This window comes from Sciurus carolinensis, chromosome 3 (genome assembly GCF_902686445.1).
Source record: "Sciurus carolinensis chromosome 3, mSciCar1.2, whole genome shotgun sequence".
NCBI lineage: Eukaryota > Metazoa > Chordata > Mammalia > Rodentia > Sciuridae > Sciurus > Sciurus carolinensis.
The window spans coordinates 37,023,747-37,043,416 of record NC_062215.1 but is presented as its reverse complement, the minus strand read 5'-3'; the positions used below and the strand labels follow the sequence as shown (position 1 = coordinate 37,043,416).

Sequence of the window (19,670 nt, the reverse complement as noted above, 5' to 3'; positions counted from 1 at the left end):
AGATGATGGAATGTGGGAAAATTAACAGAAGGCAAGTGAGAAGAGAATTGCTGGATGTAGATGAGCTGAAACGATAGGAGATGGTGATCAAGTGTTGGGCTGCTTAAAATCAAGAATTTGAACATGATGTTGTTATTGATGCTGATTGAACAAGGATATGACCATGAAATGGGAAGATAAAATGATAATTGGATATGACTGAGGTGAGGAGGTCAGAGACCTGAAAGGCCACAGTGATAAATGAGTCATTTATATGAATGTTGGTATTACCACCAGCAATTTATGGGTAGAATGGAAGATAACAGAGTTCTAAAGTCTTCAATTGAAAAGTGAGGAAGTTGAGGGTGAGTAGATGACAGGAACAAGGTATTATAGTAAATGATGAAGTCCAGTGGGAGGAAATTAAAATGTATTCAACTTTTTTTAAAGAGGAAGAAAGGTTCATAAGAACCAAGAAGGAATATTCCCCACTTACAGAAGTGTAGAAGCAGCAATCTCCAAATGAGAGGGCTTCAGAGAAAGCCAGGTTTCAGTTAGGGCAAAAGGGGAAAAGGTTAAGAAATAAGTTTTCACTCAGTGAAAATTAGCCATTATTATCATTATCACCATGATTTTTAATATTAGATTTTGTGATTTCCTATTATGTTATTGGATCCTTCTGACACTTGAGTAAACGTTTTACTGTTACATTGATACATCATTTACTATTAACTAAATGTATTTTATTTTCTGTGTAAGTCTTGATATCAGGCCTGTAATAGTGAACATCAAAATATTATCATAAGTATTGAGAAATCAGATTTAATTTCATTTGTAGAATGATTACCATATGCCAGGCTCTTATCTAATACTGGAAATACAAAGATATGTAAGATATGGTACCTTATCTCAAAATGTGTGGATTAGTAGTAAACTCACAGGAATATAACTGTGTAGGGGCTTCCATACACTACCTGAAGGATTTTACACACACACAATTAGCAATGGTCACCTCTGAGACATCAAAGGGAATGGAGATGCTTTCCATTTTTATTTAGCATATGTTCTTTGAATCTTTGAGTATATTTTATAGTTTAGTAATGTTAAGTAAATGTTAATAAATGTTAAATTTGTGCAAATTACATTTTTCTTTGTGATAATGAGAAGGAAATATTATATATTTTTAATATTTATTTTAATTTTGTCTGTTTTTTCTAGGCAGGGATACCAATGGGACCAATGCCAGCAGCGGGAATGCCTTACCTAGGACAAGCACCATTCCTGGGCATGCGTCCTCCAGGTCCACAGTACACTCCAGACATGCAGAAGCAGTTTGCCGAAGAGCAGCAGTAAGAGACCTGCAGGATTCAAGGATAACAAAGATAGATAATAGCAGCTTTTTTATAAATCGTCAGATGTTCTGTAGAGCATATTTGAAGCTGAAATAGTGAAGTTGCCTTTGAAACTCTTCAAAATACTTTTAATAGAAATTTTGAGTCAAAAAGGACTTTAGAGATGCTCCAGTTTATAATTACCAGCAAAGCCTGAGCCAAAATGCAGGCCCCTGATTCTCTTCTACTCTAGGTGCTGCTTCTGAAGGAAGTTTCTCTTTCATATGCAGAGCAGATGGTTTTATGTTTATCTGCCTCTAGTTTGAGAGATTACTTTTGTATGCAAAGATTGTTTCCTCTCCTTGCAAATTAGATAAAAAATACATGTACATAATTTAAGTCATTTTTAGATTCATTTCAAATATTTTAGAATAAATATAGTGAGCACACATTGTCTTGAGAAAATTAGATATAATTAGAAATGAAAAGTTCTAATTATAGTTAATTATAGTTCTAGAAATATAAGATGATATTGCTACATCTATGAGTAAAAATCTGACTATAAGCTGGGTGAGGTAGTGCATACCTATAATCCCAGTGGCTCAGGAGGCTGAGGCAGGAGGATTGCAAGTTCAGAACCAGCAATTTAGCAAGACCCTCAGCAACTTAGTGAAACCCTGCCTCAAAAAATAAAAAGGTCTGGGGATGTTACTCAGTGGTTAAGCAACCCTGGGTTCAATCCCAGGTACAAAAATAAAAATCTGACTATAACTAGTTAATAATCCCTAAGATGAATCTTTATTAGATTGTTTTTCCTTCAGAAAACGATTTGAACAGCAACAAAAACTCCTAGAAGAAGAAAGAAAAAGACGCCAGTTTGAAGAGCAAAAGCAAAAGCTCAGACTTCTGAGTAGTGTGAAACCCAAGGTAATATATTCACCATTTCTCCCTCCCCTAACATACATCCCCTGAATGTGTCTGCTCTCACCTGTTCAGTGAATTTTGTCACTCAGACACCAACCCAAGCTGAAACTGTGATTGATTCCTTCCACTTTGGTTTACCTAACTCCTAAAGTGAAGGATTTCTCTTTTTTTCTGTAAAGAATATTAGAAAGAGACTAGTATCTGTGCTTTTCATTTAATTTGGGATGGTTTAGGCAAAGAGAGATAAGTGAAGAAATGACATACATTTGTTGTCTCTTAGACAGGAGAGAAGAGTAGAGATGATGCTTTAGAAGCCATAAAAGGAAATTTAGATGGGTTTTCCAGAGATGCTAAGATGCACCCTACTCCAGCATCGCACCCCAAGAAACCAGGTAATTTTAAGAGGCATAAACATTTTCTTTTCTTGGAAAAGACTTAAAAGACCCCATGTACTGACTGTTATGTATGTGTGAAGTGAGTGCTGAACTTTACCTTCAAACTAAGTACAGAAGTGGATGTTTTAATACTTATACTGGCTTGGGCTGGGAATGCAGCTCAGTGGTAGAGAGCTCATCTAGCATTTGCCAGGATTTGATTCCTATCACTGCAAAAAAGAAAAGAAAAAAAAAAAAAAAAAGAAGAAGAAAAAAGAAAGAAGGAAGAAAACTTTGCAGTGGCTTAAGAGATCAAGTCTGGATACCAATTGTCTTGTTAGGAAAAACCTCTGTCTTCTAGTTAAACGTCAATTTGACAACTTTATTGTAAATCATATTTTCTGTGCATAAATAAGTATGTTAACACAAGTAAAATCTGTTCACTCAAAGCAAATATAATAAAGAAGTTTATGCTTCTTTTATAATTTTACTTTTTATGAGCTAGTTGATATTTTACTATTCAGTGTGTTGCAAATTGCAAATTCTTCAAATGCCCTATTTTTAAAAAGGCTTAATAATACTCCATATGAAAGATTTCTTTAGTAAATTTCTCTGTAGTTTTTATCATTAGATAAGCAAAAAAGTACCTGTTTAGAGCAGGTTAAAGAGATATTTGGTTTTCTTCTTATCAATTTGAACACTTAACCATTGAACTAAGTCTTGTCTTTGCATGACTGTTATCAGCCTTTTAAAAAATACAAGATTTTGACATTTTATTTATCAGTTACTTTAAAAAAATAACATATCATTAATAGATGAACAATTTTCATAAACCATTCAACCAACCAAGAAAGTATTAAAATGTTAATATTATTAAATTTTGTCTTAAACCCTTGTATTATGACTTCTTATATGTAATATCAGGAGAGAATAATCTGATATTGGCATTGCTTCCAATTCTTAATTTTCCAGGACAGCTTTTACTCTGTTCTACGAATTTCATGGGTTAGATTATACACCTAGATTCCCATTGCAAAAATATGTCCCTATATAAATTATACACCAAGATTCAAAAGAGGATAGATATTAGCAATCAAATTAAGATTAGAAAAGGAAACCATAACCTAAAAAGGCAAATATATCAATAGGAAGTGATTTAGGAATAGACCTTGGCCCAGAACTGAAAAAAAAAAAGAGACATCAGAAGTTAATACTAAAAACTGGACATGGCACTAAACGTAGATGAAAGAAAGGCAGAGAGGAATGATAGTTGTTAGGTCAACATGTTCTGTCCATATAGAATGCCCTTTTCATCATCCAGGTATAGTTTTAACAATAAGTACTGACAAAAAGGAAGGTCATTGTTAAGTAATAAATTGGTGTTCTGCTGTTCAAATCTCTGGAGTTCTGTCAACATATTCGCAATTAACAATTTCCAGTTCCCCAGAAAAAGATTGGTCTGAAGTAAGAAGATTCCAAAACTTCTCAAGTTAGGGTTTTAAACCTAGGCCTAAAGTACATAAAAAGAGTTCTAACCATTTTACCACCAAAGCCATCTTTTTTTTTTTTTTCCCTGTAGACTTTTTATCTTAAAATATTGAATATACAAACTACATCATAAAATTTTAAATATTTCTTATTAATCATATATATAGCTGCATGATTTTACGAGCCAAAATATATATAATAATTAACACAGTTGCAGCCAAATGCAAAGAAACACTGGCTTAGCCTTTGCTGCATATTGCTAGTAAATAGCTAGGGTTCATTTAAAAAAATATTCAAAGTAACTGAGAACCTAAACTGAGAACCTCAGTCCATATTCTTGGTAACCATTGTTGGGAGGCCTGGGATTCAATATGTGGCTTTTTTCTTTTTTAAATAAAATTAGTTATGGCAGTAATTTTAAATATTCATTTTGCATCTTTCAGAGAACTTTCAGTGCTTCCAGATTGATGCTAAAGAGAATCATTTAGTGTCCCCATATTTCAGATGAGCGCCATTAAAAAAAAGATGATCTATAAGTAATGGTTTTAATATTTAGTAAATAAAATATTAAAATATTTACTAAAAATGCAAAGCAACTGCTGGGCACAGTGGTGCATGCCTGTAATTCCATTGGTTCCAGGAGATTGAAGCAAGAGGTTGCAAGTTCAAAACCAACCTCAACAAATTTGCATGGTCCTAAGCAACTTTGTGAAACCCCATCTCAAAATATTAAAAAAAAAAACCCATCTCAAAATGGGGATATGGCTCATTTATGAAGCACTCCTGGTTCAATCCTTGATACTGGAAAAAAAAAAAAGGTGAAGCAACATTAAAATAGTATTGTTATTGAACATTGGATTAAATGTGACCCATGGAGAGCTGATTTATTCCCTAAGTGAATCTCATGTTTAATAATAAAAAAAAACCACAGTTTGTCTTTGTCCTTTAGTGCCAAAAATCTTTTAAATATAGACCTCAAAGTTTACTTTCTAAATTGACTTTTGAGTTGTTTCAGCAGTTTGTGGTATCTAAGTTTTGATGCTTTTCATAAGAAAATATCACCTCAATAATATGTTTAATATTCACTTCTCATATGGTAATTTTACTGAAATGTCATCTTTGCAAAGTATATGGATAAGGCATGATAGAAAAATTACAAGTTTGTATTGTATGATTATTACTGAATTTCTTTCTAAATAATGAAATGTAAACATTGGAATTTATTAAAATGTTTGGCAGCGTATAGGTAGGTTTTTTCTGATATCTGTTATACATTGGTTTGAGGGAACATTATCAAGATAAATATGTCATTTGGATTTCAAAAATATTTACCTCTTTGATGTAAATTTATTAGTGGTCTTGGTTAAGGAAGAGAAATTAGTACTAACTTAATGAAAGATGGAGATTTTGAGTTTTAATTTTTTCTCTCTTTGAACAAAATGCAGGATAGCTATAAAACCTCATTTCAAAGAGACAAATTGTGTATGGACATCAAAGTGTTTTGCATACAATGTAATTCCACTTGACTACTACTACTAGTTGTTTTTTATTCATCTCTTCTATTCATATTTCATTGTATTCTTTTGGGATTGTACTACACCTTAATTTCTTTTTCTGTTGATTTTTATATGTGTGTTTCATTGCCATTTTCCATTTTGCAGATTGTCCCACATCATCTCATTCTACTAAAACTGTCTCCCCATCACCTGCCTTTCTTGATGAAGAAGAATTCAGTGACTTTATGCAGGGGCCGGTTGAAGTTCCCACATGTGGGCCTTCTTCCACAGCCCAGCCCTTTCAGTCTTTACATCCCACCACCCCACTTGCCCAGTTGCTTACTCAGAAGGCCGGGGCACAGCCTCTCCCTCCAGGTCAGATTCCAGTGTCTTTTGCCTTACATGGTGGCCCTGGGCAAATTCCTTATTTCTCTACTGCTTCAGCCTCACAAAATGTGCAGAAAGCAGGTAACTCCTAGCAGTATTAATGAAAATATTCTTAAGATACTCTAGGATAATTTGTTTCTGTGATAGTATAATGATACTGTAGTGTTGGCAAGGAAACATGTACACAAATCTGTCTTGATTTTTTTGTTCTAGTGTCTTCACATGGCAGAAAAGTAATTTAAAACATTTTGCTACTGAAGTAGAAAAAGTTTAAACCACCTTAAAACTTTAAGAACAAGCTCATTTCTTAAGAGTTCTCTTTTGTTTGGGAAAATCATCAATATCACTGTCTTAAGAACAATGAGCTTGAGAAAGCTCCTTTAGAAAGTGCACTTTCTGGTTCAGTGAGAGCACTTGGAGGCAGAAACTCAGATGTTCATTTACTATTGGTTTGTCCTTGGACAAGTCTTTAAACACTCCTGTACCTGTTTTTATCACCTATGAAATAATGGGGGTAGTTACATGCTCTGTCTTGAAACAGTATAGTGCTGGGAGGAATCTTGGCAGGCTTGTACTTAGTCCAGACTTTCTCATTTGGCAGATGTGAAAACAGACTCAGAGATGATGTTGCTGGCCTGAGACCTCCCCAGTAGTTAGTGAAAGTGTCTGTATCTTGTAGGATGCCAGATTTCCAGAGTAGGACCTTCTGCTACACTGTTCTACATATGATCCCAGAATTCTTGAGAATCAGAATAGACAATTGTGTTTAAATTCTCCAAAATCTCTAGTCTCTCAAGACCTATACAAATGGTTGGCTATTGAATTATGTCTAAGTTTACTTTATACATAGCAGGGCCTTCCCTTTAGAATATTTGGGTGGAAAGGGATGATTGACAAGATGAGAAATATGCAGTTCTGTTCAAATATCCTTCATGCTGTTTGTTTAGGCCCTTCCTTGGAGGAGAAGCTCCTAATGTCTTGTGATATAAGTACATCTGAGCAGGAACAAATTAAATTAAATACTTCTGAAGTTGGGCACAAAACCATAGGCCCAGGTTCCAGTAAGAACCATTCCGGTTTAACAGCCAATAACGGGGGTGCTGTAGATGGATATGTAAGTGGTGCCACCACTGCAGAGGCAGAAAAGACTTCAGACCAAAACCTGTCAATTGAAGAGAGTGGTGAGCTCATAAAGCAAGAAATTTGTTTAACCAAATGTCGCTCAGCTGCTAACACTTTAAGCATTAATCTTAAAATGAATGCTGCTTGATTTTGCCAATTAAAATTTTGCTTAAAATATGTTTAATGCAATCCTTTCTCCAATTAACCCCTAAGTTTTTGCTCTGAATTCTTTCAACACATTGTATTATTCCTTTTCAAAAAATGATTTTGATAACCAATTTTCTTAATCAGAATCGTTCCTGTTAAAATTTCCTTTCCTTTTATCTTATAAAAATTCTCTTTTTTTTCCCCTTTATACTTTCTGTTCTTCCACAAAGATCCAAGAGTTGTAACTGGAAAAGTCACCAATGAAAATATAGTTTTATTTTCTTTGAAATCATATGTATTGCTGCCTAAAAGATCCAAATTTGGGGACTGGGGATATAACTCAGTAGTAGAGCACTTGCCTAGCATGTACAAGGCCCTGGGTTCAATTCATCCCTAGTACATGTACATACACACACACAAAAATTAAATTTTTTTAATTCAAACTTCATAGATAAATTAGAATGTGGCAGCCCTGAAAGCAAATTTTTAGAGGATATTATATTGAACAACAACAAATAACTCCAAATCCTATACATCTAATTCAGCAATGTTGTATTCAGGTTTAAAAAAAAATCAGGCTGGGCACAGTGACTCACCTGTAATCCCAGCCACTTAGGAGGATGAAGCAGGAGGACTGTAAGTTCAAGACCAGCTTGGACAACTTGATAAGACCCTGTCTCAAAAAACAAAAAGGGCTAGAAATATGGCAGGGAGCCCCTAGGTTCAATCCTTAGTAATCGTAAAAAAATCATACTTTGCAAAAAAGCATTATAAAAAGCTGCTAGTAAACTTAGGCAATTAAAGTTTTTTTCATATATAATTTTAAGCCATCCTCAATCATATTTTTCTTTAAGTTATAAAAATGTGAAATGATTCAAGCCTCATGATTAAAAATATTGATTTGGTACATGTTTGCTTTTCTTTAATTTACTCTTTAGGACATAGTTTTCATATAAGAGTTGTTTAGAAACCAAACACTTGCTGGACACAATGGTACATGCTTGTAATCCCAGTGACTTGGGAGACTGAGGCAGGAGGCTTGCAAATTTAAGAGTAGACTCAGCAACTTAGTGAGACCCTGTCTAAAAATAAAAAAGGCTGGGACTATATAGCTCAGTGGTAGAGTGCCCCTGGGTTCCATCCCCAGTACAAAAAAAAAGAAAAGAAAAATATTTTAGTTGTATTGGTGACTTTTTTCTAGTGTCTCCAGACGTGTCCTTTATAAAAAGTCATCACTCAGTGTCATTTCCGCATCTTCTCATGGACCATTATATACATTAATGTTCCTTATTTTCTAGGTGTGGGAGTATTTCCCTCACAGGATCCTGTTCAGCCCAGAATGCCTCCTTGGATTTACAATGAGAGTTTGGTTCCAGGTAAAAAAGGTTCTTTACCAGGATTCCTATCTCGATATTTTGTTTTAAATATCATAGATTGTAATTATAAGTGTTTACAAAATATGCAGAAGGAGTTGTCACTTTTCTCTTTTTTTCCAGAAAGAGTATAGAAAATTCAATAGATCTAGTGTTTCAGACTGAATGATAGATGGAATAACTATATAAATGCAGGATAAATGTTTTGCTTTTTAATATTTTATTGACTATAATACTTTTATTTCTAAAAACTTTCTTTAGTTATCTTTTAAAGACATTATCAAATATTTATTTCAGGGGCTGGGGATATAACTCAATTGGTAGAGTTCTCAATCCCAAGAACCGCAAAAAAAAAAAAAAATTCAGAGGTTATTAATAACTTACCAAGAACTGCACTAATATATTTAATGTAATATTCTGAATTCTCAGTAGTTTATATTTTAAGATATTCTTTTTTTATGATTTGGCATGTGATACTATATGAAGTAAAAGACCAGGTGGCATCTTTTATATGTTGCTGTTTACTTTTTACTTTATATGTATTATTACTGCTTAGCCAAAAAAATAAAAAGACGACTAAAGTGCATGTTGTGATAGTACTCAATTGAAATAAGGAAATGGTCTTTTTAAGCCATGAGCCATATGCGTAAAATGACTATTGCAACAGTATATATTAATCCTAATAAACTGTAACTTGTTGAATTTACTTTACTTTGCCAACACCTTGAAAGCTAAAGGTAGCTTTCATTAGGTCTTAAGTTTTCTAGGTTGGCTAATGTTGTTCTACATTTCATTAACTAAAACATGCAATATTTCTGTAGCTGAATTTATTTTTGCAAGAAACTGGTAGTGTTTATATTACAATCATAATCAAAGATTAAAAGACTAATTTTTTTAAAAAAATAGTGTCTTCAATTTTACATAAAAATAATAGATTTTCTTTCAACTACCTCTTTTGTGTCTTTTTCTCTTCCTCTCTTTAAGTGCCTTCCCCCCAAAAAATCACCTAGATTTTGAATATTTTTTAGTTTTATCCATTTTCTGCTAACTTCTTTCTTTCTCCCTCCTCCTTCCATACACACACCCTGCTTTCTCAGTCAAAATATGTGTTCTTATTGCCAACCTACTAACCTGTAATCCACATCCATATTTATGATCTTAGATGTAAAATTTTTGTTTTAAACATTTTTCTCTGCCTCCCTTAACCCTACTGACTTTGATTTCTATCAACTCCTCTAACTAGGCTTGCCACACTTAACATAGAACATACAGGATGCCTGGTTAAATTTGAATTTCATTTATACAGCAAGTAATCGTTTAGTGTAGGTATGTCCCTTGCAATATTGGCATCCATTTTTGTGCGTGTGCGTGTTGGAGATCCAACCCCAGGGCGCTTAACCACTGAACCCTTACTTTTTTATTTTGAGACAGGATCTCACTAAGTAGTTTAGGGCCTTGCTAAGTGCTGTAAGTTACTAAGGCTGGCCTCAAACTTGCAATCCTCCTATCTCAGTCTCCCAAATCACTGGGATTATAGGTGTGTGCCACTATGCCTGGCCCATGTTGGCATTCTTTGTCCTTAATTGGCAACCAATCTCTAACAGCCTTTCCTGCTTTGTCCTTTGGAAAACCCATATGATTGTGAAAAACTCACCAACAGTCCCTCCCTTTTTTCAAACAATGGTTTTTTATCACCTTAACTACAACTGGGTCTTTCCCCAAAGACTCTATTTCCAGAGCATCTTCTCCAATGGTGTTTCTTTCATAGTCTCTGATTCAGTGGGCCAGCAGAAAGGTGATATTGGTATAATTCTTACTTCCCACTGCTGTTTTTAAACTGTTCCACCAGCATTACTTAAAGCTCCTCTTTTAAAGTCTAAAGCAACTGCTTATACCACCTTCATCTTTTTATTATTGTTGTTTTTACCAGAAAATACCTAAAACTCAAAAACATTGCTAGTCTTCTCTGAATTATAAAATGTTTTGTTACCTTCAGCCCTAAATCTTCAGCTTTAGAACCAAGCCTCATTTCTTCTGAACTCCATACCCTAATTGTTAGATAATCCCACTTGAATTTCTTTTCAGCTATTCAGAAGCTGATGTGGCTTCATTTCTATTAAAAGTGTGACTTAAGATTATTCTTGTATACCAACAATGACAACAAAAAGATTGATCACTTACAATTTGCTTACATTTATAATCTGGTCTTTCCTCTGCTAGATGCCTATAAGAAAATTTTAGAAACCACAATGACTCCAACTGGAATAGATACTGCTAAACTTTATCCCATTCTGATGTCATCTGGACTTCCCAGGGAAACTCTTGGACAGATATGGGCCTTAGCTAATCGAACTACACCTGGAAAACTTACTAAAGAAGAACTTTATACTGTTCTTGCCATGATAGCAGTAACACAGGTATACAGTGTTTCTTAAATTAGCTCAAATAACCTTTTCAATATAAATTGAAAGAGTAGTAATCCTTTTTGACTACCCTTATAGAACTCCTTGTACACTAAAATTTAGATCACTTTTAACATACAGTACTTCAAAAATGTTCAGTTCATATGATGCTTGTGTTAGCATGACCTTTTGTTTAAGGACTATTTAATATATAAACACTCTCTGGCCTCACTGTATTCCTTCTGAACTTGAAGGTTAGTAATACATGAAATTACTTTTTCTGTCCTTCAAAGTCTTTGTACAAAATTCCCTTGATATAGATAAAGTAGTCTAAGTCTGTTAACACTTTTTCTTATATTATAAAATCAGTTTAAATTGTTTGATTATAGCAAATTAACCAAACTTGTCAGAAAAAGAAAATGTTGGAATTGATGGGTGTTGGCCTTTTTTATTTTGACTGAATAACAGGTTTGCATTACCCTTGTTACTTAATTTTTTGTATCAAATGATGAGTTTGGGGAATCAGAAAAAGAGAGTAGAAGCAATATGAAGACTACAGATTTTACCTTAAGGTCTCTCTTCACCAAATACAGAAAGACTGTGGTTTGCAAATCCCTAAAATGATTCCCTTTTCCTCCTGTTCTATACAGAGGGGTGTTCCTGCTCTGAGTCCTGATACTTTAAATCAATTCCCAGCTGCTCCTATTCCAACTTTAAGTGGCTTTCCCATCTCTCTGCCGACCCCTGTGAGTCAACCAACTGTGCTACCTTCAGGCCCTGCTGGCTCCATGCCCCTCAGCCTTGGACAGTCAGTCATGGGTATTAACCTTGTTGGACCAGTGGGTGGAGCTGCAGCCCCAGCTTCTAGTGGCTTCATGCCCACTTACTCAGCAAATCAGGTAAGTGAAGAAGCTATGCATATTCCAAATAATCCCTGAACGTGCATCTAGACAGGTTTTAATTTTTCATTGTTTAAAACCATGAGGATGTGCTAGGGATATAGCTCATTTGGTAGAATGCTTGCCTTGCAAGCACAGCGCTCTGGGTTCAATCCCCAGCACCACACACAAAAAAATAAATAAATAAAATTAATTTTAAAAAAAATGAGAATATTTATTAAGCATTAAGATGCTTGAGTTTTGTTTTGCTTGTTCACTTGTTTCTGGGAGTCACTGGTATTAAAAGGGTGTTTGAATTATGAATGAAGGGATATGTGTTGTAATATTGTTAGAGTAAAACAGTAGCAATAGCTGAATGTCCATCAGGAGAAAGGTTAAATAAATTTGAATTCATCCATAAAATAATAAACTATTTAAAAATAAATGAAAGATCTATATGTTCTATATGGAAGGATGTCTGTTGTATAATTCCTTTTTTAAAAAAGTATAGAACAATATGAGCCTGTTCTATAAAATAAAAGAACTTCTAACAGTACTCTCTTCTGAAGCATATGCTGAGGAGTCAGTATTCATAGTTTACTTTATAAATGTATGTGATGGGTTATGCCACACTTAACAATACTTTTGTAATTTAAAACGTGCATAAAATGTTTTTTAAAGATGGCAGTTTCTCAGTTACCCAATAAATTTGATTCAGCTATTTTTAAAAAGGTATAGATTAGCTTTTTCCAACCAATCTTCTACCATTTGTACTAGAAAGTATCTAAAAATACAAAATAGGATTCTTGCCTGAAGCACTTGAGTTGATGTTATATCTAAAAGGTGTTCTTCTGGACTAGAGGTATAGGTCATTGGTAGATTGCTTTCTCTAACATGTACAACCTGGGTTTGATCCCTAACAGCACACACATACACAAAAGTGCTCTTCTAAAATTAGGTAGTTATAAATAGAGAAATTTATTTTAAAAAATTTTGAAATTGGTACATTATAATTATACATAATAGTGGGATTCATTATAGCATGTCTGTACACGTACATAACATGATTTTGTCAACTTCTTTCCCCAGTACTTTTCTTTTCCCCTCCTTCCCCTAATCCCCTTTCTCTACTCTACTGGTCTCCCTTCTATAAATTGAAAAATTTAAATCACATTTTTTGAGGTTGACAATTAGAGATTTGCTGTTTACTTACTTTATCAATTTGATGCTTTCTATTTAAATGTCCTCTCTAAATCTAGGTGGGAAAGTCAGAAGAAGATGACTTCCAGGATTTTCAAGATGCTTCTAAGTCAGGATCCCTTGATGACTCATTCACTGATTTCCAAGAGGTACCTGCTTCTTCAAAAACAAGTAATTCCCAACAGGGAAACAGGTAAAAAAGATCTGAATATATTTCATCATTAAGAAAGAGGTATCCACAATAGTAAGCCTAAGTAAGAAAAATTAAGGTGACTTGCTTTAGTATTTGTTTATTTCTTCTTTATTCATACTTTTATTCTTTGAACTTCACAGCTCTTTGTCATAAACCTTAGCAAACACTTCAGCAGTATTTTTACATAGAAAATGGGCATTATTTGTCTTAAAAGATGTAAAAGTCATTAAAATGTTACAAATAGCCTGGGGTAGAAAACATTGTTAGTCAGTCAGAAAATGTTATTAGTTAAGGGCAGCCCCAGTTATGGGATGCCTCATGATTCATAGAGCATCTTAGGAATAAGAACTGGCACAGTGAGAGGAATTTTCACTGCTATGTGATATCCCTTCACCTGTGGTGGTAATCCTGGTGTGAGATGATGAAAGACTCCCTAGAGCTCACAGACTCTGAACAGTTTCTGTCTGAGGACCAGTTTAGACTCCATGTTGAACTGGATATCAGAGACAGAGGGGAGAGAGCAATTGAGCCTTCTAAGACAGAAGAGTTTTAGAAGATAGCAACATCATCCAGTTGACCATTCAGAAAATACTGTGTGTCAGGCACTAAGGGGCCTAGAATAATCAACAAAGCACACATGGGGCATTGATGATAGAAAAGTTCAAAAAGGCTTAAGGTCTGGAGTTCATTAGTTTTATTTTGTGGAGATCAAAATATTTCTTTTTAGATGTTTATATTTAGCAGAGTGAGCAGCTAAGTGAAGCCATGTACCACAAGCAGGTAGAGTGATTACAAAACAAATGGATTCACTACAGAAAAAGCAAAAACGCATTTTTCATGGCCAAATTCTTAGCTTTATCATCCAATAGAATGCAGGTTCTTAAATTTTAAACAATGTGCCTCTCTCACTTGAATATTTTCATTAGTGTTAAAGAGTAGAGATAACTATTTTCATGTTTAAGATGGATAACTACTACTATATATAACTGACATAAACACTTTCATGGTGATTAGTCTTTTTTAATCACTTCAGAGAAAGAACTGAAATGAAACATTCATTTGCAGTATGCACAAAATTATAGTCTGAGTCAAACCCTTCTTGGCTGGAATTTTAGTTTGTTGATTTCAATCAGCAGTACTTCATTACCCTCAAGATCCTCTTTTTTTTTTTTTTCCAATTATGTGGATATAGTTTTGAAATATATTCAATTAAGTGTCACAAATAGTAGAAAGATTTTACTGATGAACTTTAAATGACCATAGCTAAAATTGGAGGGTCATGAAAAGCAAATAGATCATTCAACTTTGTGGGTTTTTTTTTTTTTTTTTTTTTTAAGATACTAATTAGCTTTATTCCTATGCAACATTCTATACAGTAAGCTGTAGTTTAATTATATATGAAACTTTTTAAAATCTACCTATAGTGTATAGATGATAGCCCATTATATTTTTCAAGATGAGATATGTAGCAGCTGTTTGGTACTGATGTGAAATTTTAATATTTGATGGCACTAAGTCCTAAAGCACTGTGGACTCCCATTAGCATGCTTGTGCTAGAGCCTGGTTTTTACTTTGCTTGTAGGCCACTGATAAGAAGATTTAAATGACTGTGGAAAGATTTTTGCCTAAGGGCAAAGAATTCAATAGAAATCCATTTATATATCTTTCGTGTGTGTGGTATTGAATGACACAAACCGGTGGTGGAATGTAGTCATTCATATGTAAAGGTTGTTCTTCCTGGGAGCTGCCTGAGTCTGATAAGGGGGAAAAAAAGCAGTGCTTTTATAGTATATGTTTAAGCCTTCCAAGAATTACCCACCCAGATACTACTCATTACATTATTTTTCCAGCCAGTGAAAAATACTTCCACAGGCAGAAGTATCTTTATCTAATTTTGAAGTGATTGTTGTTTTGCTACAAAGATAGCTTCTGGAACTGCTGATGTGATCCTTGTAAAAATGCAAATTGTATTAACTCTGCTGCTTCTTATCAGATGTATGAACTTCTGCCAGAAAGCAGTGCAGTATGATCAAAAGAAGAACAATTTACACCTTGGCTTAAACAACAGTTCATAAGTAGATTTGTATCTTAACTATTCCACCTCTGCACTCTGAACCTATTTTAGAGAATAATTTATATTGAACTTAATAGAATTTTAAAATATTGGGTATACCTATTTTGAGCAGTTGACTTTTACAGATTTATGGAACTTCAGTAAACATTGTGGGAGGTTGTTATTCTTTAATAATCTATTTCCAGTGCCATTCAAATCGTTATTATGGTTTAAAGAGATGCTTAGATGATCAGTGTTGATTTGACCACTCTTCAGTTAATTAAGAAAAAAGTTTATTGTTCGTTTTAATTTTTTTTCAAGAAAAACATTGTTTTTAGTCATTTGTGGTATGTGTATGTAGTTTCTGACTTTTAAAGCAGAGAGCCATGAGTTGTAACTAGGTACCTGCTTGCCATTTTAATTCTAAGCTCCTATTTTATGACAAGGGAAGGATTGAATGTTCTGGTCATTAAGACACTTTCTTTTTTGCTTTTAGTACCCCATCTCTTTTGATGCCACTTCCTGGAACTAAAACATTGGCTTCAGTGGATAAATATGCAGTGTTTAAAGGAATTGCAGCTGACAGGTCCTCTGAAAATACTGTTCCATTTGGAGGTAAAAATAGTTTGTAAATTCATAAATCTTTGAATGTAACATTTAAATTATGTGAATCTTTGGTGACTTTTATATTAAACACAGAATACGGGTTATGATGTGGCTCAGTGGTAGAGTACTTGCCTAGCATGCACAAGTCCCTGGGTTCTATCACTCTCTCTCTCTCTCTCTCTCTCTCTCTCTCTCTCACACACACACACACACACACACACACACACACACACACATGTATGTATACATATATATTTATAGTGTATGATACAAGCATTTTACATATATGTATACATGAATGGATGCAAGCATGTATGTATGTGTATACACACACATATATGCAAAGTGCTTCCTTCACATGTTAAATATATTTTTTTAACCTAATCTGCCTTATTTCCTTGAGCTATGATCTCAAGTTTCCTTTCCATAATTGAGCTACTGTCTTTCTATCATAGAGCCTGGTGATAAGTATAGTGCTTTCAGAGAACTGGAACAGACAGCAGAGAGTAAATCTGTAGGTAAGTTTTTGATTCCCTAAAGGGTACATTTCTATTATTAATAAAGAGAATTTTGATGGTTCTTTCCTTAACATTTCTGAACATTATTTTATCGTGTGTGTGTTTTGGGGAGAAAAACATTGGGTGGGTAAAACAATGTGGTAGAGTAGTGATTTTTGTGATAGATATTTAAATGAAATATTTTAATTCAGAAACCCTAAATGGGTATCTGCTATATTTAATAAATATTGTGATAGATTCTGGGTGGGGAATTATCTTGTGGAAGAAGAACTCTCCTTTCTTTTTTGTGGCTTTGAAAATTAAAAGGAATCTGGGCACAATGGCGCATCCCTGTAATCCCAGCAGCTTGGGAGGCTGAGACAGAGGGTCGTGAGTTCAAAGCCAGCCTCAGCAACTAAGCAAGGCCCTAAGCAACTCAGACCCTGTCTTTAAATAAAATATAAAAAAGAACTGGGGATGTGGCTCAGTGGTTAAGAGCCCCTGGGTTCAATCCTAAGTACCAAAAACAAAAAACAAAAAGAAAAGAAAAATTAAAAGGCAAATGTGACTCAGTTATTGGAAATTATTTTCCAAAATTAAGGACAAATCTCAAATCACTGCTTTTTCATCTGAAGATAATATATTCCCTTTCACTGGAAATCTGCAAACCAAGTTGGACTCTTGTATCAAAAGGCCTGCTGTGACCACTGTTTTTATTGTCATGTTCAACAAGACTTAAAGGCATCCACGAGTCTTTTATTTTTCAAGATTTTTTCTGTTCCTTTTGTAGTACCTGGCACCGTGTGTGTGCATGTTTATGTGTGTACATTAATTTCTAAATCATCTGGAAAGAAAACATTCTAGAATAACATTAAAAACAGCTCTGAAGTTCAACTCAGTGGTATACTCCTGTGATCCCATTGACTTGGGAGGCTGAAGCAGAAGGATTGCAATTTTGAGGCCAGCCTTAGCAGCTTAATGAGGCCCTCAGAAACTTAGTAAAACCTTGTCTCAAAAAAAGTAAAATAAAAAGGGCCGGGGATATAACTTAGTGGTAAAAACACCCCTAGGTTCAACCTCCAGTACTCCCCCGACCAAAAAATAATAATCTCTGATAAAACAGTCACTACTACATATCATAAAGTAGGTATAAGACATTTTACATTCACAGAGGTATGATATAGTACTGTCTTGCATCTATAGTGCAAGAGGATATAATTAAAAAGGCATTGAGACTTATTCTGTTTTTCTAACAAAGTGTCCAAAGTATGGTATGACAACTGTACTAAGGAAATATGTCTCATGGAGCTGGGACACTGTGGCTCAATGGTAGAGCACTTGCCTAGTGTGAGGCACTGGGTTCGATCCTCAGCACCACATATACATACATAGTAAAAAAATAAATAAAGGTTCATCAACATCTAAAAAAATATTTTAAAAAAGATATGTGTCTTAGGATTTCTTTTCATAGTAGCACAGTTCTGAGTACTCACTACTCTTCATGAACATGAGCTAAAAATAATTTAAGAACAAACAAAACATTGGATTCTGATCAAGTGGAGGTAAGCAAGGCTCAGCCTAACTACTCTTTTACCAAATCTGCCATGTTTGAATGATGAGAGCTCTGTGGAAGAAATGTGAACTTGTCTAGCATCTCAAGTCACAATCAGAACATAGCATCATTTCAAACAGAAGCAGTAGCTAACCAGTGCCCACTTGAATATTTCTAAGAATGCTAACATCAATATTTAATTATTCTGAGCTGGGGATGTAACTCAGTAGTAGAGCACTTGTCTAGCATGCATGAGGCCCTGTGTTCCATCCCCAGCATTGCAAAAAATAAAATATTAAAAAATTTAGTTATTCCTCTCACTCACAAAGGAAGAAAGGGAGGTCAGTTACTGTGCTATGTTTGTGTTTGACTCAGTCATCACTACTCAAGATTTTTAAGTTTGGCTATGAATTAATGAGAAAGATGAAGAGGGGGTTATATGCATGTGTCATCACTATCTCTGATAGAAGGGCTTAAAAAAGAGTGAAAGGGAATATAGAATGATCATTTGAGAGCCCCATATGTAAAAACTGAAAGCCAATATTTGTGACTAAGTCCTATAATAAACATGTATGTAGAGTTTAGGTAATCTATAGGTCAAATTTTGTCTTCCCCAATAAAACTATTTTATGAAATATATATGCTCTAATAAGGACTTCCTTCTAGAAATAGTATCATATTCTATCTTTATATACTAAATGCTTAAACATGGGACATCCTTCAACATCCTTACTTATTTCCATCCTTCTGCTTGGGATGGGAAGATTTTACAATAGTAAGGTAGGTATAGTCGGTACTATACTGTTCAAACATCTCTGAAAAAGGAAAGCCAGCCAGGCATGATGGCACATGCCTGTAGTCCCTGGGAGCTGGAGACAGGAGGATCACAAGTCCGAGGCCAGCCTCAGCAACTTAATAAGACCCTATCTCGGTAAAAAATAAAAAGGACTCGGGTAAAGCGCCCCTGGATTCAATCCCCAACACAAATAAAAAATTTAAAAAAAGGAAAGCCACTTCTTGGAATATTCAATCCCTTATAGCTCTTAGGTTCCAGAAATGTTTCCTTGTGTTTGTCCAAGTATTTAGGATGTAATAACTGTTTCTTCCTCAGTGTCTGTATTAGGCACTAGGAGTACAAAGATGAACTTTTGACATGTTTCATTTACTCCTAGCAATGCTTTCTTCAGCTCTTGGGCCAAGGCAAGTTTAGAGTAAAGACCACTGATTTAAACATTCACTTCTTTTTCTAATTTGGTTTTAATGACCATGATATACATGTTATTCCTTTTAAAGACAATAGGGAAAGAGTGGTGCCACCAAAATGTAAGCAGAACCTTAGTCCTGCTTTTTCAATCCTTAACAAAGTCCCAGATTGTTGTCATTTTTGTTTGCTTGCTTTCATCTCTATCTTGATTTTAATTCTAAAGCCTTCTGAATAGAGTTGCTAACTTCATTCATTTTAGGTTTGCTCTCTTTTTTATAATCTCATTAAAATACATTGACTTAACTTCAACAAAGTATATTAGTGTCTTGGCATTTATAAAGCATCTTACAGTATTGTGTTCAGAGTTATGAATCTCTCATGTTACTAAATGGTAAAATTTCCTTATTTCTACCTGTGCAGTTTGAGCCATAAATTGAAGTAGATGAATAAAATGTTCTATATAT

The 19,670-nt window shown here is 34.3% G+C and overlaps 1 protein-coding gene across 11 annotated transcripts in view; it reads left to right on the top strand.

Moving 5' to 3' along the window:
* Positions 1–19,670, top strand: part of Synrg (synergin gamma) — a 67,500-nt gene that overhangs the window by 10,719 nt on the left and 37,111 nt on the right. For 4 of the 11 annotated variants that reach the window (XM_047547418.1, XM_047547417.1, XM_047547414.1 and 1 more), the window contains exons 4-14: positions 1,198–1,328; positions 2,132–2,237; positions 2,515–2,626; positions 5,758–6,060; positions 6,927–7,160; positions 8,547–8,624; positions 10,842–11,038; positions 11,674–11,922; positions 13,161–13,294; positions 15,844–15,962; positions 16,409–16,471. In XM_047547418.1, the coding sequence (XP_047403374.1) occupies positions 1,198–1,328; positions 2,132–2,237; positions 2,515–2,626; positions 5,758–6,060; positions 6,927–7,160; positions 8,547–8,624; positions 10,842–11,038; positions 11,674–11,922; positions 13,161–13,294; positions 15,844–15,962; positions 16,409–16,471 (1,726 nt within the window). The remainder of the gene's footprint in view (positions 1–1,197; positions 1,329–2,131; positions 2,238–2,514; positions 2,627–5,757; positions 6,061–6,926; positions 7,161–8,546; positions 8,625–10,841; positions 11,039–11,673; positions 11,923–13,160; positions 13,295–15,843; positions 15,963–16,408; positions 16,472–19,670) is intronic. The other 7 variants (XM_047547422.1, XM_047547423.1, XM_047547421.1 and 4 more) reach the window with 4 other exon arrangements.